The following is a 23,168-nucleotide window of genomic DNA, read 5'->3' on the forward strand; positions in this document are numbered from 1 at the left end:
TCAAGCTAGGAAGGAGTCAAAACATGCAGAATAATTATAATATACCGTAGACATAAAGATAAGGCTTACATTATAGACATAATGATTAATTTACAGTGACATCGATTCAGCTGTGAAGTTTTTTTGTTTTGTTTTTCCTTCTTCTCCCAGAGGCCCGTTATGCGAACATATTCTCACACACAACAACTGAGTCAAGTTCAGCTCCTCCCTGAGTAGCCAACCACAGAGGGAAACCGGACATTCCATATATAGGGGAGCCTCACTGTACCAGATCAACTGATATACCACTACCAGAGCCATGAAGACAACTGGAAATAGTGCTCTGTGAATGATACTGCTACTGGGGTGTAGGATAGCTGAGTGGTAGGATATGTACTAGAAAAGAAAGAATATCTTCACACCGTTTTGCAAGCCCCCCAAGAAACTTTATTTACCAAGGCGGGGTAAAGAACCACAACGTTTCAGCCTGTGTAGCCTTCGTCAGATATATGTACCACATAGGCTTTAATGTCTGACAGTGAGTCCCCGGTTTGACTCCCGGGGCTGGGTAGACCATTTGCTGCATGTCACTCCCCTGTTCTATCCCTGTTTCTCTGTGTCCCTCAGAAAAAGACCCCAAAATAAAGTATACACGCAACTGAACCTGCCCTTGTTTCTAAAGTTGTCTAAACCAGATTGCATACAGATAATCGTTTTAGGCGCGCTAGCCCCTCCTATGCACAGCTTTGTGTGTTTGTAACACGGAATGTGATGATTTGATTGCCTGATGTATGATGATGCATGATGATAAGAGCGCCCTCACTTCACATGAGTGTGATGTTTTCTCTAATCTTGACTTGAGTTTGAATACAATAATTGTGTTATTGGAATCACTATCAAGTCCACTGTCCATCCATGTAAAAGAACAGCAATTGTGCTATCATGACAGGACTAATTCTTGCAGCCAGACACAGAGGAATGCATTCTTGATCAGGAAATGTCTGGACAGAGCATCTCAGCTGTCTGCCACCTAGCAGGGAGAGCACTGTGTCGATTCCTATAGCTTAACCTGGTGATCCTCACGCATGAAAGACACACTGTTTTGACCACTACACAGCAAACTATTATTATTATTATTAACTCCTGTCTTCATTGTTGTCCAAAAGGAACCAAATTTACCTGTAAATTAAGACTGGGATTTTATAGTTTTTTTTATCTGAATGAGATTTGTATACAGAATCATCTTGTACTATTAAATGGCTTGTATTTTACAATGCAATGCTTTTTGGAAGACAGCATTAGATTCTCTGACAAAGGCTCAGAAGCAGACTTGACTTTGAGTAGCTGTGGGTTGCTTTTTTTCCTCCCAAAGAGCACAAAATTATATACCTCTGGAGAATTTTTAACTTCAGAGGCATGGAAAGGGAAACTCTGTAGCTCCAGAAAGCTGCCACAGCCAAAACACTGACAGTACAATTTCAAAAGCTCTCTCTCTGTCTGTTGTTGCCATTTATTATAATGCCCTTTAATATGGTGAAATTAAAGACAACCTGAGCATGTCTTTTGATTTCTTTCACTATCTCCAGAGCGCACCTGTAAATAACTAAACCTGTACGTGTGAGCACAGTAACGCTTCCATTACCTCTAATTTTCCAACATCTGAGTTTGGAAGGCAACTCTAGACAGAGAAAAAGCTTTGTGACTGCTCACTTCAAAGCAGGCTCAGGACCTAGGGCTATTTTTACAGTTTCAATATGTTGAAGGAAAACATGATAATGGAGGTTATTTTCATTCCCAGAATGCCTCAGCAAATCCAGCATGCCACCACAGACCTCCCCTGAGTAGTGAAACTAAACTACTATACAATTAGTATTAGATCAAATTGCAATTCAAAAGTAAAGAAGAAAGTCATGCAGGCCCAAAGCGCTTACTGTCAGTAATAAAATGTAATGGTATAATTTACACTTTATAACACTTACAGATGAACAATGTGTCATTATGCAGTCCTTGTTTGTACTATACTGTACATGCATTGTTTGTGATATAATCGAGTAAACATTTTACCTCACAAACATTTTACCGCATTGCTCACGCATTGAGAAATGCATGAAAGAAGAAAGTGTAACAGAACACACACTCTGCCAAGATTGGTATTCTGGAAAATAATAGGGAGAAGCTGACCACAAACAAAGACAAACCATAACCTACAACCTTTGTTTCTTTTCATTTTTCAGTATGTTCTTCAAATAGAACAGCAGTGAGACAGGAAACGGAGGGCTGAGAGGAACAAGGACACAACAAGTGTAAAATAAAAAAAAACACGACGAAATGAATACATGTAATGTAATGTTTTTATGACCAAAATAAAATAAACTGAACTGAACTGAACCCAGGACTTGGTTGACACTATTTCGCCCCTATTATCAGTATTCCTTTTAACAAATGCCTGCCTGAGACTGTACAACAGGTGCTTGCAGGATTATCAGACCTCGGTATAAACCTTTGTTTTGCTGTGGCATTCAAAAGTGAATCTCTCTGCCTGGGCCGCCGCCGTGGTGGTCTGGGCACCCTAGGGCCGGGATCGGGATTCGAACCTGGCTGGCAATGCAGCCTAGGGCCTAGGCTGCATTGCCAGCCAGGTTCGAATCCCGATCCCGACAACCTTTGCTGCGTGTCACTCGATCCCCATCTCTCTCCCCATTTCCTGTCAGTCTACTGTCCTCTCAACAAAGGCATAAAAGCCACAAAAATGTATCTTAGAAAAAGGGAATCTCTCACTGCTGGCTTAAACCTGTAATGTTGCTGTTAGTAGAAATAAACACAGAAGCACCCAGGAGGATATGGACTAAGAAAAGGGAGGAGCCAAGCAGAGTTCCTGTTTTACACAAAAAAGGAGGAAGAGCCTCCAGAGGCAAAAAGAAAAAAACTTTTTTTAAATGGGTTCCCAGGTCGCTCAAAAGTGTATGACAATTTTAAACTTGACAGTACACATGCAATACATGCTTTTATTGCTGATAGTTATTTATGCAGGCTGTACTACCAATGTAATGACATAAGAAACAGACACAACATTAGGTAGGTTACTATAGATGGAGGATATAGAGGATTATTTTCAGGGCATATCCCATAGCAGCTCTACTTGGCAGAGAGTATTAGTGACACTTTACTGCATGACCAAGACAGGTGTTTAAGACGGCAATACTAAAAATATCTGCTTGAGAATCTTTGCAAAGAGCAGAAGAGGCTCTGTAAGAACCCATGTATGTAGTCTTATCATACTGGCAGTAAAACTGTTTGTGTTATAAACCATATAACAGAACGTCTTCCACACTTAAAAATAATAAAATACAATATCAATATAAAATATCAATTGATTGGTGGATTAGTGACATTAAAAGTTTATAGTATATTTAACATTTCTCTTCTTCAACGAACAACTGCTTGGTGGCTATAATTAGGTTAGCCTACAAATACCATCTAATTTGACTGCCCCTAGAGGGCTACTCAGCTACAGCCACACATCAACAGTGTACAGGGGGGATATCCAATATATTATCAGGTAGCCTAAGTAGGCTATTCACCTCCCTAATCCCTAGATATTTTACATATCTCAGACTGTGAACAATGACTCTAGGGCCTGTTTGACTTCAGTCTCTCACTGACAGAAGCTATTTTACTGGAGTAATGCTATGCATCCCTGAGGAAGTGTCTCTGCACACAGTAGCTGTAGCTGATGAAAGCCTGACCAGATTGGTCCAGATCCCAGCCTGCCAGGGCCCAAAATGAGAAATAGCTAATGGTAAAGCGAGTTACCCTAGGATTAGGATAGGTGACAGATTTTAATCAGGGTAAATCAGCCAGTAGGACATGACAGTATGAAAGCCAAACCTAATCAGGAATAAAGTGATGTCGTAAATAGAATTGCATTAGATGATGCTGAATAAAGACACAACCACCAACTTGTTACACACTTCTGCACTACAGATAATAGAAGCTGCATCCAGCCAGTGGCCCTCAAGTTAACTGCCTCCATCTTCTCAGCCCGTTCAGTGGCTTTTATTACATTGGGAATAGGAAGGCTTTCTGTATAGGAGCTGTTGGCTTGCCCATCACACCCCATATATAGGCATATCAGCGGTCAAATGTCTGGAAGCGACGAATCGCAGAGCTGATCCTTAAAAAAAACGACAGGGCACGCTGAAGGCACCGCGCACGCCCACTCCAAAAAAGTAGTGGATGTCCAAAAGGAATCCAGTGGCCCCCCCTTGAAAGTACATATTTGACAGGGCACAGTCAGGAAGAGCTCGCACTCCAGCTTTGCGTTCAGTTAGGCACAGACGCTCGAAACCTCCTCTCCTCGATTTCTTTCGTGCAGTAACAACACAAATAAACAGCCATGGATGCCATTAAGAAGAAGATGCAGATGCTTAAGCTCGACAAGGAGAATGCCTTGGACAGAGCTGAGCAGGCAGAGGGAGACAAGAAAGCCGCCGAGGACAGGAGCAAACAGGTCGGCATTTGTTTTTTGGAACGTCCCAAAGAACCGTAGAAAAAAGCAGGAGTACCGGTGGCTGAGAGCCGCAGCACTTCGGTTAAATGGATCGTCTCCTAATATGGATTAACTGATTTCACCGATGATTCCGAATAAGGATTTAAAATTAAGAATAAGCATTTTTTTCCTTGTTTTTGGGGGATATTCTTAATCGTCTCAACTGGCCAATTGGTGGTGTGAAAGTGAATGATGCCAATAATGATGTTAGCTTAATTATGTATAGGCCTAGTAGCTTAATTAATTGACTCTAGTGAAGAATAAATCTATTTTAGTTAATGCATGTTTTGTTGTAATTTTTAAACGTATACTAGCTACTTAATTGAGTAAGTTATGACTTTTTCTTTATGCATGTATAGTTAGAGGATGAAATGAGAGAGATGGAAAAGAAATTACGCATGGCCGAAGACGAAAGAGATAAAGTGTTTGAGGAGTTCCAGGCTGCGGAGGAAAAGTTGCTGAGCGCCGATGAGGTGGCGGCGAAGGTAATCCATTCCACTTGCATGAGTTCTTCTAACTTTTATCTCCATTCTCTCTTCTCCATCTGTCTGTCCGTCTTGTCTCTGTCATGCGCTCTGTGCGCCCTGTGCGCCCTGCACCTCACGCACTGTTTCCCGCTGGTCACCTCTGAAAACTATCTGCACTTAAAAAACACGCGCACCTCAGCTTGAGGACGACCTGGTAGCTCTGCAGAAGAAGCTCAAGGGAACTGAGGATGAGTTGGACAAGTACTCCGAGGCTCTTAAAGACGCCCAGGAGAAACTTGAGGTGGCCGACAAGAAGGCCGCTGACGTAAGTAATGAAGTTGGACACAAACTAATGCACCATTTATTCCTGCACTTTAATAGCTTTCTCTTCACATCTTTGGCACGTCCTGTTTTGTCACTGTGAGTTTGTGAAACGACAGCATTAACGTGACTGGACTATACGTTCTAATTGGGATGCGTTACCTGGGTATAGATGTTGCACACTTGCCCAGCTTATAGCCAATAGATTGTCAATATGACACACCGTTAGGCTACTGACAGCAAATCATGTTATGTTATAATGTTAATGTTACTGTTGTCGTTTCACTGTTCACTGGCTCACAATCCACAATCACTCACGATTCGACGCAAAGAATGTATGGCTAGAGACCTATCCACAATCTGATCTAATTTATTGTATTTATTTGGGCTTCGGCTATAAATTGTAGATATTTTCATTGTCGTGAACTCTTTGGTATATCACAAAGTGAACTTGCAGAATCAAGCCACAGTCTTCCCGGAGCGCAGAGACGCTTGGATAAATATAGCGCACTGCTTTATATGGTCAAGATAGAGCGCACATTTCGGGGCTGTGGCCGAGTCTTGCGAGTGCGACAGGATTTCAGTTCAAGCCAAGGAAATGTATATTTAGACAAATTATTGAAAAATCTTCATTCAATGAATAATTAATTTAATCTCCAGTTCTCAAATAATCTGAACACCTAGGCTACAGAATATTTTTAAATGTTTCGATAATACAAAATGAAAATTGAAAACTATGCATTGCCAATGCTTAAAAAAGAAACACTATACAGTAGGCCTACATTAGCATTGAGAGTGAACACGCCCATGCCAAATGTTCATTAAAGTTATATATTTAAAAAAATAAATAATATTTTTTGTATTTATTTTTAGATATCGTATTATTAGCCATATATTTTCAAAACGACTAAAATCCTCTTGGAAATAGGCTGACTGAAAACATCAACTCAACATATGTCAGAACCACTAGAAAAAATGGGTTTATGCATGTTGCACAAGCATTAAACATATGACAATGTCATGCTGACAGACAAACAACAACGTTCAACAATGTATCAATGAGAAAGATGACAGTCAAAATGTGGGCAGTTTAGGTAAACAACCGTCATGTAAGATTAAGCATATCAACAGCAGTTTATAGTATGGATCGACCAATAGGCTATCCATTGAACCGGCCTGGTACAGTATTTCCACCACTTATGTGTACTTCTCAAGCACGTCCGGCAGAGGGCGTTGTAGCTCAACCCAAGAAACCTCGCCATCAATCCAAAAGAGTCTGATGGATGCTCAGTAATAGTATAATAGTATACTGCTGGGCGCGTTCTAGCAATTCAAGTGACAATATTAGTTTAATAACCAATTATCGCTCATTCATATTTAATGTGCGTACACCGCAGATGCACACAGCAGCATAATGCTAAAACACTAAAAAGAGTCATTGTGTAAACATTGTTACTTCCGGTGGAAATGACTTGCCACTGTTGAGTGCGTCTTTAAAAAGCTGGCGCACTGTTCCGCCTGTCTTCAAGCAGAACACAGTGCATTCCAAGGCGTCATTTTTGGCCGCATGTCAGTTAAGGGACTTCTCTGCAGTAACAACCAATTTTAGTATTTGTTATCGTTATCATCGTTGTTTAATAACAATGTCTGGACTAGCGACGGTGCAGTCAGTTAAGCGAAAAATCAAAACCCTGCAAGAGCAGGCAGACGGTGCTGAAGAGAGAGCCGAGAGATTACAAAGAGAATTGCTCTCTCAGAGGAAAAGCAGAGAAGACGTAAGCATGTTTTACCATTATTTTAGAAAATCAGTTATTATGGCGGTCGTGTCATCCGCTATAACGTAACCTGTAAAACAAATATGAATACGTATTTGGAGGGGATGCGATGCTAGCAGGCAGCCCTCCATAGGGGAACGTCTGCTACCCTTAGAAGCTGCTACCCCGCAGTGCTGTAAACTGATCTTATTTAATCGTACAACGGTGTGTATGTCAGTCCCACATCACGGTTTTATTGCCCAGACTAACGTTAGCCCAGGGTAAGTGATCAGTTGCAGTGACATTAATATTGTTCTGCATGCATTTCCTCACCAGGAAATGCATAGAGGAACCAGTGCATTGCTGTGTAGTGTAGCCTATACAATGCCCTTATAAGGACAAGGGGTGTTCTGTTCAAAGAGTGAGTTTCCTTCCTACTATGAGAAACCATGCAGCAGCTATTAGGAGAGGGAAATAAATATAAATCTATGTAGAAAATGTTTTTTAACTGCAGTACTTTATAATCTCGACAAGCTCAATATATGGCCTATCTTTAGTAGATTTGAGCAAACATGGGGTGTTTTTTTGGGGGGTGGAGTTGAAACCAGTGTTTGAGCTGATACATTTATCTGTTTTTCACTGGTAACTACAGTCACGACTCTTTTGTCACTATTCACGACTTGGTGCACTTTGCCCCTGCACAGCACACTCAGTCTTTACAGAGTGAGTTACTAGGCTAGCGAGGTGAAGAGACCTTGGAGTTTGTCTTCTTAAAACACACACACACACACACATTGCACTGCCTCACCACACATTTTCTATTGTAAGATTATACATTCTTACCACAGGTCTCATACACAGGCCTAGCCCAACAGGCCAGTAATGGAGAAGTGATACAGGTTTCCACAGGTCCAGACAACTTATTTAATAAATACAGTAATTACTCATTGAGCAAACTTTACTATTGTGGTTCTTCTCACGTCTCTAAGTCTCTTAATGATGACCATCCTTAAATATACTAATTCCGTTTAACTTGCAGTACTTCTTACACCCTATGGTCGTGTACAATTTAGTAAATTACAGAATAAAACACATTGGCGCTTCACCTTGGGACAAATCTGTGATTGTGTGTGCATTGACAGTAGTAGTACAGTTGAATAGCCCCCAGCCTTGTTCTCCAGGGGCTTGACTAATGAGGCTAGGTATTCAACCTTCTTGCATCCTGGGACGTTGTTCTCATTAGAGATTCTCATTGAGAAGCATTTTAACAATGTTTACTTTCAGCTCAGGGCCAAAAATGACATCAGAGACCTCAATTGCACTGTAAACTCTGGAGTGTTTGTTAATTTAACTCTTAACCACTTAAGCCCTATTTTATTCTTTGGCTATTTAAAAACGTTATTATTATTAAACAGAAATTTCACCTAGATAATGGCATGCCCAAAAAATAGCATCAGGATTAATGTTAAGAGTTAAGACACTTGGAATTGATGCCGTATAGTACTACTGTAGACATTAGGGCATAGTGGAAAAAATCTAACTCGCCTGCATTCTTTGCATTGATGTTTTGTATTTGCCTTTGTGTGTAGACATGTGTGTATATATCCGTGCGTAAACCCTGATCTTGTTTTTGTCTACAACATTTCTTACATTCTCATCTCCTCTTCTTCCCCATTAGGCTGAGGCCGATGTCGCTTCCCTTAACAGACGTATCCAGCTGGTGGAGGAGGAGTTGGATCGTGCTCAGGAGCGTCTGGCAACCGCCTTGACCAAGCTGGAGGAGGCTGAGAAGGCTGCTGATGAGAGCGAGAGGTGGGTTCCTTTTAGACAGACACACATTTGGAATCTCTTTATTGTTCTCCTTTTGTGTACATTTTGCTCAAGCAGCTCCCCAGACTGTTTGAGCAAACATGAGCTGTATTCAGTGGCAGGCAGACTGGGATGCTGTGGATAAATAGGCCATGTGGCTGTGTTTCCCTTCGCTTTTGTTTTGGATACAAACAGCCCCTCTGTGCAGCAGAGCTTAATGTTGTCACAGTAGCAGAGCCTGACAGTGTACAGTCCTTTACTGTCATCTCAAATGTAAAACTATACTATATCCCATACCTCTGCTGCAGAGGGAAGCTGTCAGCCCTTGACTTTGGAAGGGCATATTAAAGATTCACCACCCAGTATTAATGTGTGTCCTCCGGGAGGACCCGTGTCTGGCATCTTCCCACCTGCGTTCTGTCTGCCCGTCCGGGCGCATTGATCCGCATTAAGTTGCAGCTTTTTTACATGAGTAGGTGACTCTTAACGCCTCCTGCCTGTTTTTTCCTCTCACAGAGGCATGAAGGTCATTGAGAACAGGGCCATGAAGGACGAGGAGAAGATGGAGCTGCAGGAGATCCAGCTTAAAGAGGCCAAACACATCGCTGAGGAGGCTGACCGCAAATATGAGGAGGCGAGTTTCCCAGATGTTGGCAGACTTACAGGAGCCACCCCATGCTTCCATGCTTACAATCATAAATATTAAAAAGATTGAAGTCTTTCATCTGTAATCACAAAGTATACATGCCAAGTTGCCAACCTACACACTACTGTACATCAAAAAAGTACACGTTATTTATTTATTTATGTTACAAAAATATTATAATAAAATCCATAATTTAACTCTGAGAGTGTGCCAATGTACCCAAATGGAACCGTAAGGGTCCATTTGGGTCCATTTGTACACTCTCAGAGTTAAATTAATACCATTTGGTGTGTATTGACTGTATTGTAACACTTGTTGTGCTACACCTAAAGGTCGCCCGTAAGCTCGTCATCGTTGAGAGTGAGCTGGAACGCACAGAGGAGCGTGCTGAGCTTAACGAGGGGTAAGACCTCTACACACATCTACACTTCTAACCTGCATGGCTGCTGAGGTTTCTTAACAGCTGGTTTTGTAATAACTAATCCTCAAAACACAAAGACCTGTTCTCAATATGTGCAATGTGCCCTTTGTTCTTATTGCATGTGCTGGTCATTTGCATGCACACTGGTTTGAATGGCTTTGGGTATCGTATGCCACACCCACTAACAGACGGACTCGAAGAGCGGAGGAACAGCTCAGAGTTTTGGAGCACAGCCTAAAAACACTAGACTCATCCGTTACAAAGGTACTGCAGACATAACGACAGATGCATCTTTGGTAGGAGTCTCTTCTCTTTTGACTTTCATTCACCTTGTTGAATGAAATCTCTGTCTTGTTTGTTCCACTTGTTGGGCTTTTCATTATTCACGCTTATTTATTTTATTCCGGGCATCTTTGACTCTTTCACACCTCTAACTTGGCAGGATGTGTGCAACAATTTAAACTCTCATATTTAAAGAGACTTATGTGAAATATATTAACTACATGAACTAACTTTTATACTAAAGCATGTTTACTTTTAGACTCTACTAAAAAAAAAACGTTGCATTCCTGCCCCGTTGGGGCACTTTGGGTTTCTCTCTTCTTTGAATCTACTTAGTTCTTACTTTTTTGTTTTTTCTTTCCTCTACCCCTTTTCTTACTTTTCCTATCCCTTTTTTGTGTCTATCCCCTGGTCTGTGTACTTCTTTATCCCCCCCTACTTTGTCATCCTTTCCGTTTCCTCCCATCCTTCTTCTATTCTTTTGCACTTGACCCCCCTCCCCTTGTCTAAAACACCAGCAAATGCGCTGAGCTTGAGGAAGAGTTGAAAACTGTGACCAACACCCTGAAGTCACTGGAGGCCCAGGCTGAGAAGGTATGTGTGGCTTGTAGACCAATGCATGCCCATTGAATCCCTCAGCTCCTCCATGTCCTTGGTGGGTAGGGAACAAAAGAGCCTGGAGTGCCACACAGAAGTCCTTTATTTCATAGGCAGCGACCATCTTACATGTACTGTATGAAAATAAGCCGACAAATTGCCATTCATGTATTTGACTCGTATTACTCTTTTCCGTCTTACAGTACTCGCAGAAGGAGGACAAGTACGAGGAGGAGATCAAGGTCCTCACAGACAAACTGAAGGAGGCAAGTTTCCCAGGGCCTTATCTGGAGATGTTGGCCAGAGGCCATGTTATTTTATACTTGCTGTAGGATCAGCATGACACTGTGAAAGAGTTCTAATTAAATCTGTCCCTCCACCACAGGCTGAGACTCGTGCTGAGTTCGCTGAGAGATCAGTAGCCAAGCTTGAGAAGACCATTGATGACCTGGAAGGTATGATTTTCTTAATTTTCACTTCAGAGTGGTATTGTAGAACTTTCCTCAGTATTTTTCCAAGGTAATTAAGTTTTAAGTCACATTGATGAGGGTAAGTGGTTGTTACAACTTTTTTTTTCTCTCTGCAAAATTGTCCCACTTAAGCTTATTCATTTCTTTGTTTCAGAACCATTTCCATTTCCTCCCTTTATATTCATTACTGTTCTTTTTCAAACCCAGCTATATATCTTCTTGTCGCGGTCCATAACTTTTCTGGCATAGTGTACTTTGTTTCTGTAGGTGGAAGTGAGTTATGGCTTCACAGTGTTAGGATATGTTTACTTCTTATCAGGATATGCAGTTTTACTGGTAGATTATTGACTTCGGGCAAGGGGTGAAGGTAAATCATGTGTGGGTAGAAGAATGTTTCACATGGCTGTCATAGTAATTATGAAGGCTGAGGCAGTTGCTGTTTTGGTATGGAAATGGGTGTTACATTCCTTGGAACGCGGCGTGTAGGAATTTGCCATGGCCTCTGTTACAATTCTATTCTGTCATCCTCTGCTATAACTTCCTTCTCTTTTCCCGTTTTGTTTGTCTGCCTGTCATGGCTTGTGTATCTTCTCTCTCTGTGGCCTGGTTGCTCCACTCTTCACCGCCTACCTTTCCATGTATGCTGCCATCCCCTCCCACCACCTCACCTCACCTGTACCCCCTGCTACCCCAATAGATGAGTTGTATGCCCAGAAACTCAAGTACAAGGCCATCAGCGAGGAGCTGGACCACGCCCTCAACGACATGACCTCCATGTAATTCACTACCACCTACTCCTGCCTGCGTGTGCCCTTTGTCACCCCCTCCACACACCCAACCCCCACTTCCCCTCTACATTCAAGCACTCTGCACTTGTCACCCTCTCATGTCCTGCCTGTGCTCATGTATACGTTCATTATAGCAAGCCCTTCCTCCATCTGTCTCTGTTCCTAAAATTTTGAGACTATTCATCCAGCTTAACATTCAAAATTATTTGTATAGGCCAAGTATAATACTAAGGTGGTATTAAAAGCCACTGCTGTATAGTCAAAAGTGAAACCACAATAACCGAAAGTGGATTAGTCACTCTCATATACTTCCTTCCTGACAAGTGTGGCTATGAAGAAATGCTGCGTTGCGTCAGCAGTGTCAGTCCTTGTTTGAACAGAAGACAGTATGGAGGGTCTTTATTTAGGGGTTTATTCTCTTTCGACTGCATTACTCTTTAAATTGAAAGTAATCAGTGTTGTTTCAACTGAATTACTTTTAAGTTGAAGGTAATCGGTGTTCTGTGTGAGTTTGTGCATTTTCCCTTTTTCTTGTCTTTATTATTCTTAATTAAGTATTGACTATAGTTTTGTAAAGCTCTCCAGCATGTGAGAATTCTGTTGATGCACTAGATTGTATTCAACGAAAACCTTTAATGAGTCTTGTTGATTATGCTTGTAGTCCAGGGTTAATCCCTCTCTATCAAGCATAACTCACTCCCTGTCACTTGTTTTGACTACTAACATGGTCTACTTCTGTCTGGAAGAAAGGCCACTTGTATGTTTGTGGAGGACCTTTCTTGTTGCACCATTTTATCGGTTGAAATGTCATGGTCTACCATCATCCTGGCTGGTCTCCCCATGTGAGATTCACATGGTACACTGTTTTAAGAATGACTTGGTGTGCTTCTCCACACAATTCAACAACAATCAAGGGCTGGTTATTCCAACCTTGACTTTGTGTGTTGAATCTTGAGGCTGGAATGTATCTCCACGTTTAAACTGGCGTCCATTTTTGGGGCATGACATTAAAGTTGAACATTTTCAAAAATCTTAAGTGGTTAGGAGGTGCATCGTGGTTCTGCCGTGCGTGGATTTGTGGTGCGCATCCCAATATTTCACTGCCCCTTCTTGCCCAGCAAGCCCCCCTGGCTCACTCTACTTCTTCTCTTCCACACAGATAAATTGTTCACACCACATCAAAGACGCCTCCTGCCGGCTGAGCGGCATCTGTCCGCTCTCTTCAGCCTGCTCTCCATTTTCCCAGCCCCTCTCTGTCTTTTTTGCTTTCCTCTCCTCATGTTTTCACCTCATGTCAACGTTAGTTGGATCCCATCTCTTGTACAGAATCTTAGAATCTCTCTGCGTTGTGTAAAAATAAACGTCCTTTCCTTCTATGTAAGCTGTATCTCTTTAATCTGTCCTTTTTCTTTTTTGAACTTTCCTTTTTTTTCTATTCTCATGGCTCAAATAAAACCAGTAAGCCTTAATTTTATGTATTTCATTGTTTGTTTGTGAAACTGAAGACCGTTTTACTAGTTCCAAGTATAGTCTCAATTTCGCGGGCATTGCAACCATAGTAGCTGAACTGAGTTGCGACTGCTCTCATGATTTTAAAACTGATGCATGCTAGCACTTTTCAACACCTTTAGTATTGTGGCAGGAGTAGAAGACATTGGAAATGTTTTGAAAAGCAGAAGGCATGAATCAGCGTTGATTGTTACAGAGAATGTGGCCAGGTGGAGTAATCGTTGGAAATGGAGAGGATATAGTGCAGTATAGCCTAATCTGTGCTTCAGTGGAAGAAGTACTGTGCGACATGCCGTTGGACGAGGGATGTATTTTCAACTGGATAAAATATCATCACGAGAAGCATCAATGAGGCTTTTGTAGGATCTTTTTAGCCTCATCGTGGTGGTGGTGGTGGTGGACGAAGTACTTTAGGATGAGAGATTGTTTGAATCCATTGGGATGCTAGTGATGACTCATGAGATCTTTGTACAGTATCCTGTCACTAATCTAAATAAATTATAGATTTACACTTGCTGGTTCTTCTTTGATTAAAACTCGTATATTCCAGAGAATTTGGAAAACATTTGCAGTTGCCCGTCTAAAAGTATTGGTCATGAATGATTAATGCTTAATTTTTTTTAAAGTAAAACAGTTAAGCCAACTTCCTTATGGTCTCAAATTTGTCTTCACGTTTATAGTCGGATACAGTGCCTGTGCTAATGACTGTTATCAGATGTTGATTATCCATGAGAATTGACCACGTTTGACTGCTGATATGACTATATAGAATGGTATATGGTACAATATCATACTCTTCGTTTATTTACCTAAACATCCTCATGTAGAAGTATTAAAGGGATATTTCACTTTCAAATGTGTGTAACTTCAAACTCTACTTGAACCATGATAGATTCATTTAAACACCTGTCCTTGGTTCTAGTGACTGATATTGTCAGTGAGATAAGCGAGTGAGATAAGTGAGAGGACCGTGATTTTTACCATACCGTTTTATTACTTTATTTATATATATATCCCTTTTGATTTTCATACATCCCGGTTGCTCAAGCCTAATTTATACTTTGCCGTACCTCATTGTCACTTACCGGTCATTTCAGTTGTTAAATCGTTTTGGGAAGCATAAGACTAAATTATTTAGTCTATTCTTGGTTGCGTACGGTGTCGTGCATTGAAAATGGCTGATCTGCTCAGCCACCGACTGAGCACACGACTAAGTATAAACCAGGTCTTATGCTTTAGCTTCAGTAATACAAGTTCTCATGGGGGGGTTCCTACACTGACCTGTTCCAGATGAGGTAGGTACAGTAGTACAACTGGCATGGTACATTCTCTGCACTTTTCCAGTTTTCCACTAAATCCTCTTCTTTTCTTTCCTCCTTTCTACTTGCTTTCTGACTGCAAAGATCCTCTCTATCAGCAACTTGAGAAAAAACGCCTTCTCACTAATGAACTAAGATTGGTCTTGAATGAGGACTAAACAGTGACTGTTACATTTTAACCATGTACTTTAAATGTGTATACTGTACAAGTATTCAGGAAAATTATGTTTGCATTGTATGATGCCTGCTCTGCTCGAGATATTGTGTTGCTGCTTGTGTACACACAGTATTGTGCACTCAAAATCAGGGATTACTAAAGTACGCACATTAGACGGAACCTATTAAAAAACAATAACGCTGCATTATATTGGTGGATTTATATGGATGTAGTGTATATTGTATTATATCAATGCATTCTATATATAGACAACGTTTTGTCGTAAGCTGTAATCAGTGTGCATGGTTTGCTTGCCTGCAATCACCCTTGTTATGTCTGGTTTGATCAGTGGTTCGCAAATGTTTTAGCTTGAGATCCAAAAGATACATTTGGTGTAGGGATGTACCGATATAGAAGTTCTTGGCCAATTCCGATGTTTAAAGTAACAATTTAGCCCATAGCCAATACTGATACCGATACGTGATTTAGTTTTTGTTTCCCCCTTTTGTGCCAGGGGAAACAAATACATCTTCAATACAAGAAGAAATAAATGTTCAGAATTTACACAAAATGTATGCTTATCAACAAAAGATAAATATTGGCTACTGCCATCCGTTAATGTCAGTTGTATTTGCCGATACCGATATTGGCCGATACTGATATTGACCGATAACGGCAAATATCGTCCGATACAGATATGTGGCTGATATATCGGTGCCACCCTAATTTGGTGTCTACCTGGCACCCAAACTTAACAAAAAATATATTCTGAGCCTATTCTCAAAACGGTGATAATAGCCCATCTACAAGCTCAAGCATGACACGTGCCCCTTAAAAATGAGTCTGCGACCCCAAAATTGGGCCAGACCCATTGTTTGGGAACCACTGTGTTACATGATTGGTTAGATTTGTGACTGACCTGATACATTGTGGCCAGCTTTAGTATTAATGCAAACTAAACATCTGATTGAATAGTGCTTGCGTGTTTGTGTGATAGTTAATGTTGTTCATTTGATGTTCTCACAGAGAAACTGTCACATGCTAAAGAAGAGAACCTCGATATGCACCAGATGCTGGACCAGACTCTAATGGAACTGAATAATATGTGAAAACATTGTCTCTCTCACTCACACACACACACACACACACACACACACAGGTTTTGGCTTTTTGTACCTGCACCTTGCTTGCCATAAACCACCCTCCTTCCATTCCATCTCCATGGAGTACAAACGGCCAGATGCTATTGTTATTGCACCGTACTGCTTTAAGTGGAACTCAACCGAAGAACAACGGAACACAGTAAAATCCTCAGTGTTCTTTTAACTATAAAAGTGAACAAATGTAAGTTACCAAATGGGTAAATTAACAGTGAGGATTCTACTGTGTAAAAGGGATGGTATAACATTTCCTTAATGAGACCCAAATTGAGAAACCGTTCTTTGCGAGCTGATTTTTATTCTTGTAACAATGTATGCATTCTGAAATAATTGTGTTTTGCTTGACAAGTCATGTGGTAAAAATACATGTGCATTGGTTAAAAGGGTGTTATAAATCTACAATGTTGTTAGTCTGGTACAACCTAACCAGCATTTGGTAATGCACATACTATACATTTCTATCAAAGGACAAAGTGGAGAAATTTTGCACTTAATTAAACCTCAATGTCATGCACATGTTAATATTGTCTGTCCTTGCCCTTCCATCCCAGTTTCTTCAGGAGTGTAAGTAGACATTGAATATGCCTGGTTGTACTGTATCATATGTATACTGGTGCTACTGTATTATCAAACGGTTTGGGGAAATGTAATTATTTTTTGACTACCTTTTTTATGAAGGCCAAAAATCAATTTTATTTTATTTACGTTCATTTGTAACGGTGGTTATACAGGTATCTTTCTTCACTCCCAAAGTTTATTTATGTTTCTGTGTGAAATTAATTACAATGTAAAGCATTTTGTTTGTGGGAACATAAACATACTTTTCAGTACATTTGTCTTTTTCTTTAAACCACAGTTCAAAATTTGTTCATCTTGTCTAATAGAATGATCTTTGGTTATCTGGTTGTGCATCGTTTTACCAATGTTTCGTTAATGTACATCATGTTTCAAATGTATATGATAACTGAAATGTACAAATAGTGAATATAAATAAAAGCACACGTTTGAGATTTTCTAATTTGTTTTGTGCTGTAAATTGTGCTGACATATGATATATATAAAATGGCCAATAGCCTATGCCCTATACTGTCAATGCAATTGCTTTTTCAGGTGAGTTATAAGAGTTTTCTGGCATGTGACAAAGTATGAATTTGGGTAGTGTCAGAACCATGTCCATCAAAGTCATACGATTTGTCACACGTTCTTTGCATTTGACCCATCTCTTGGAGCGGTGAGCTGCAGCCATGCCACGCTCGGGAATCATTTCATTAGTTGATTTGACCCCCCAATCCAACCCTTTGATGCTGGGGGGGCAAGCAGGGAGGCATTGGGTCCCATTTTTACAGTCTTTGGTATGACCCAGCCGGGGATCGAACCCCGACCTCCCAGTTTCAGCGTGGACACTCTAACCACAAGCCCACTGTCTGGTTACCTGTTCATCTTACAGCTTTATTAGTGTGGTTGCCCTAACAGGGCAACCAGACTATTGTAATTGTAACACTTTATTATTGTGGGCTCGCAACAGCGAGCACACACTAGTTATTGCCAGTTTATATTTATTATTCTTTATTCCGCCACTTACTTTGTACTCCTACTACTTTCACACACTTTATGCTAGAAATTTAGTTCAAACTTCAAACTGTTCAGCTCTCTGCAGTTATTTATGCTTGCATTTTTATTTTTACAATTGTTTATACTTTTTTAACTTTTAAACTTTTAAACTTTTTTTTACATTCTTTATAATGAGAGTCGATGGGAGAAACGTCCCATTTTTCACAGTTGACTTTTTTGTGCTCTTATTACTCTGTCATACTTTCACTTTGAAACTCCATTCAAACTTTAAAATGTTCATCTATCTTTGAATTTTCATTGGTGAAAACGTTTTTTTGAAAAAGTTTATACTTTTTAAAATATTTAACTTTATTTATAAAATGTTTCTCTCATAGACAATGTATGGGATGCAATCTCTAAATCCACCTCACTTTTGCACCCTCATTACTCTGGCATACTTTGTCGTAGAAACGTGATTTAAACTTTAGCTAGCTCACACGACAACATCGAATATGTTACACGGTTTTTCTGAAATCGCAGTTCAATCGCAGGCCGTTTCGCCTAATCAGTGTCCCCTTAGAGTGCGGGGCCTCCTTGAGTAGAGTGTGGAAACTGAAATGCTTCCCTCGGAAATCTACCAAACAAATTGTCGTCCTGGCCAAAATATTCACTTTACACGGATGTTCTTTGGTCATTTTGTAGCCACACATGTCCTCTTTCACACAATGTAACCACCAAAGCACAGATACATACAGAATGTGAACTACGGCCTTTTAAGTGACACAAATACAGTCAAGCTGCCCATTGACCTCCATTGTATAATTCTTACGAGGAAAGTATCGTGAAGACAATTCTTAACTCGCTCTTATAACCACATTTTCGATCGTACCAACACCACCATCGCACATGTTGTACCTCAATGTCTCAGGCCACTCAAAGTGAAAAAGATATTTGCATTCGACTTTTACTTTTTGCGATAGAGCAATTTGTTCGGGCATAGGTTTTTCCCTATTCAGGCCCATTGAAATCTCCCAGTCATAGTGAAGCACTGTTTTACTCTCCCACAGCTGAGACATATAAGGGCTTAATTACAGGGCTGACATTAGAGTTACAAGATCTCAATGAGTTGCTCTGTGAAACCTTGTGAGCTTGTAGGTCTGCTATTTGTGCAATTAGGCTCTACACACAGTCACAGACACACGCATGCACGCACACGCACGCACGTGCACGCACACGCACGCACACGCACACACACACACAAAAACCCTGTCTTTTGCTTGCAGCATGCTACAGTCTTGCAATTTGCTCCATGGGCTTAGACCACCAATAGGAGCACGCTGTACTTAATTAATTGCTTAAGCCCCGCCCTTCTGTCTTCCCATTGGCTGGCCTTTACACAGCTCTAACTTTTGTTTGCAGCATGATACAGTCCTGAAAATTTGTTTATGGACTTACACCACCAATAGGAACACTATAATAATTACAAAAAAACAAAATTAAAAACTTTTTTTTTTTTTTACTTTTTTTTTTTAAACTTTTTTTTTTTTTTACTTTTTTTTTTAAACTTTTTTTTTTTAAACTTTTTTTTTTTAAACTTTTTTAAAAAACTTAAAAATAAAAAACTTAAAAAAGAAAACTTAAAAATGAAAAACTTAAAAAAAACTTAAAAGAAAAAAAAACTTTTAAAAAAGAACTTAAAAAAAACATTTAAAGAAAAACTTAAAAAAAACTTAAATACTTAAAAAAAACTTAAAACAAATGAACTTAAAAAATAAACTTAAAAAAAATAAACTTAAAAAAATTAACCTAAAACAAAAACTTAAAAACACAAAAATGAAAGAAAAGTCTTAGACCATTGTCAATAATCATTGTGTTTATGCTTTTAAAGATAGGCCTATATGCTATTTGACCCTTTTTTTACATGTAAACGTATGCTATTTAATACAATTTCTGCTCATTAATGCTTCCATATCCATTGATGTTGTATTTTTTTCTTTTTACCTTTTCTTAATTAATCAAGAATACATTGTAAAGCATTATTCATACATTACAAATCATTAGTAGACACAGTTATAACTTGACTTACTTTATTCTGCCACATTTTGGGCATCATACTACTTCCACATACTTTACTGCTTACGGTATATTATTTTTTTTACAAATTGTTATACAACTTTTTGTACTCCGGTCCCCAGGTTTCAAACTTGGTGGTTGGTCCCACAGACACAGCTATAACTTTATACATTGCGTTTTTAGCGAGCCCACGCAGTTTCTACAGGAACTGCTTTCTAGTTATTTCACTTTCTAGAGTAACCCTAAACTTTGGCACGCTACTTCTCCCACAGTTTTGACTGTACGCACTTGAGCCATATGTCAAATTGACCGGATAAATCGGGAATCGTGAGCTTGTACTTTGTTAAGAGAAATGTTCTATAGTTTAATTGATATGAATTAGGCTTGGGCGATATTGATTTTTTGAAATCGATATAGATAACGTGAATAATATCGCGATAATCGGTATTATCGGTTTTATTAATAAAACATTAATATATCACACTGACGGGCTGAATTTCCCCTCTCCTCTCCTCTCCAGTCAAAATGTCCCCTCCCCTCCACTCTCCTCTCCTCTCCAGTCAAAAATTTTCCCTGGATTTCTTGGGTTATGACGCATCTCCCCATATAGGCCACGCCCATTTGCGTCATGATAGATTTTCCGCCATTTTGAATTTTCTCCAAAACACACTTTTGGCTCCTCCTCCTACATATGTTGTCCAAATCTCACAAAAATCGGCACACATGATCTCGGGGCCCATCCGATTAAAACACCAACTGCAGAATTTTGGTAGTGCGTATCGTTCGGCCGTAATCGTCGTCCGAAGTTAGTAGGAGGGGCCTATTTTACAAAGAATGCCACAAATCACGAACGGAATGTCCAAACCATCCCAAATTTGAATCACATGTCCCGGGTGGTTCAATCAACCAAGTTCCAAAAGCAATTCCATTTTCATCCATAGGGGGTGCCGCAAATGCGAAAAATTTAACCGATTGTTGCAAAAACATGATTTTGGGGGGATAAATCCCCTCCGAATTACTTACGCATGATCACAAGGTTGACGCGACATTGTAATTGGCTAGAAACATTAGTGGGAGGGGCCTATGTAAGCGACTGCGGCAACCACACCTTTCCAGTTTATATTCATATTTGAATAGAAAAGAGAGGTCGCACACAATGCATCGCATCGCGACGCATTGTGAGCATGTAGATCAGCTATTTTCAAATGGTCGAAATGTATATAGGGTTGAAGTGGTTACAGTAATGTATGTTTTTCTAATCAAAATGTAAATCTCCAAAGTAACTAGTAACTAAAGTTTTCAAATAATTCTAGTGGAGTAAAAGTACAAATGTTGGCTCTGATATGTAGTGGAGTAGATGTAAATGTATTGGAAATTGGAATACAGTCAAGTAAAGTACAAATACCTCAAAATTGTACTTAAGTACATTATTTGAGTAAATGTACTTAGTTACTTTCCACCACTGGGTTAACGGCAGGAGGATGAGTTAACAAAAACGTCAACAAAGAGAGAAGTATATGACCAAGCTGTCCGTCTGATGACAAAAAAGATTACGAAAGAAAGGAGAGAGAAGTATGACTAAGACACAGAAGTGGTCAATGTTATCCTCAACTTCATATTGACATCTGTTGTCCAGATCATATCTCACACCAGGGCTGCAGGGCTGAATCATTCAGACCGCGGTAGAGCCATAGAGTATAGACAGAGTTGCGACATTGAGGGGGCAGAAAACAGCCCGGTCACGTGGCGAGCCCTATCGACTACAATAGATTCTGTAAACTTCCGGTGTCCCTATTCGCCAATAGAAGTCTATGTAGAAGAGGACTGGCCCCATAAAGTGAACGGAGTTGTCGTAACTCTGTCTATACTCTATGGGCTCTGGATTACAAGTAGGGCTGCACGATATGGACAAAATTTCATATCTCTGTATTTATGCCAAATATTGCGATATCGATACGATATACCGTTAAAATTTCATATTAAGTACATTTTAAGTGTTGCAACACTTATACATACATGTGTGGGGATTGAAAAACCATAAAACCTGGGTGATCTACTGTATGCTATCAAATTGTATGTTTATTCACGCAGCATAGTACTGTACAGTATATGAATGATACATTCTCTGGCTGATTTTAGTTTCTACCCTTCTAAGGACCAGCTGAGACCCCAACTTTGAGAACCAATGGTGTAGTGACGGGCGGGAACCCCTTTTGGTGTTTTAAGAATTATGTTATACTTTAGCTATATTCGGATTCAAAACAGGCCGTATGCGTGTACACTATAGTAGCTTTTCGTGCTGGGGCCCTTTACTTTAGAATCATATGATAGACTGATGAATTATGATCAGCTGGTTATGTTCTTTCACCACTTTATTATTTGTATATGTAACAATACATAACATTATATGAGAGCCGCTATAATTAAGATTTCCAGGGTGAATGCCTCTGACTTAATTGGCCTAATTTTCTACAGTGCCACCCTGCTCTTTGGGCCCTGCAGGGCTTGTGCCCAGAATTTCCCATTCAGGAATCCAGCTCTGACGCATCTCCAAAGCTAGTTATTGTGGTTGCCCAAAGGGCAACCAGACTATTGTAATTGTAACACTTTATTATTATTATTATTATTATTATTAGTGCGTCATGATAGATTTTCCGCCATTTTGAATTTTCTCCAAAACACACTTTTTGCTCCTCCTCCTACAAACTTTGTCCAAATCTCACAGAAATCGGTACACATGATCTCTGGACCTTTCCGTTGAAAACACCACAGGCAGAATTTTGATAGTGGGTATCGTTCGGCCGTAATCGGCTTCCGAAGTTAGTGGGAGGGGCCTATTTTACAAAAAACGCCACAAATCACAAACCAAATGTCCAACCCACCCCAAATTTTTGAATCAGATATCGTGGGTGGTTTAAGCCAAAAGCAATTCCATTTTCATCCATAGGGGGTGCCGCAAATGCAAAAAAAATAACCGTTTGTTGCAGAATATTTCTTTTGGGGGCATAAATACCCTCCGAATTACTTACACATGATCACAGGTGTGACTTGAAATTGTAATTGGCTAGCAACGTTAGTGGGAGGGGGCTATGTAAGCGACTGCGGCAACCACACTTTGCAATTTTTAAAAATTGCGACCTTTCTAGTTTACTGTTGTTACACCACTGTTTCCCAAACAAATAAGTGAGTGAAAATAGATGATCTACAAGCTCACAACGCTTATTTGATGCATTGTAGATCTGCTATTTTAACTAGTTTGGGTTGGATCCTGGGGAGACCTAACATTTCTCTTTTGGGTCTCAAGCTAAAAGGTATA

At 40.0% G+C, this 23,168-nt stretch overlaps 1 protein-coding gene across 2 annotated transcripts; it reads left to right on the plus strand.

Moving 5' to 3' along the window:
* Positions 1-4,261: 4,261 nt before the first annotated feature.
* On the plus strand, positions 4,262-17,246 carry tpm1 (tropomyosin 1 (alpha); the record flags this gene model as incomplete). Of its 2 annotated transcripts, none has more annotated exons than XM_079500637.1 (9): positions 4,262-4,489; positions 5,195-5,320; positions 8,749-8,882; positions 9,396-9,513; positions 9,858-9,928; positions 10,747-10,822; positions 11,029-11,091; positions 11,211-11,280; positions 16,095-17,246. In XM_079500637.1, exons 1-9 carry the CDS (start codon positions 4,376-4,378, stop codon positions 16,175-16,177), a joined length of 855 nt encoding a protein of 284 aa, XP_079356763.1. In that variant the 5' UTR covers positions 4,262-4,375. The 2 variants fall into 2 exon arrangements, with proteins under 2 accessions (XP_079356763.1, XP_079356764.1); XM_079500638.1 differs by lacking the exon at positions 16,095-17,246 and adding an exon at positions 11,993-12,075 and having other exon boundaries at positions 4,265-4,489.
* Between the last annotated feature and the right edge of the window lie 5,922 nt (positions 17,247-23,168).

This window comes from Electrona antarctica, assembly GCF_951216825.1.
Source record: "Electrona antarctica genome assembly, chromosome: 5".
Lineage (NCBI taxonomy): Eukaryota > Metazoa > Chordata > Actinopteri > Myctophiformes > Myctophidae > Electrona > Electrona antarctica.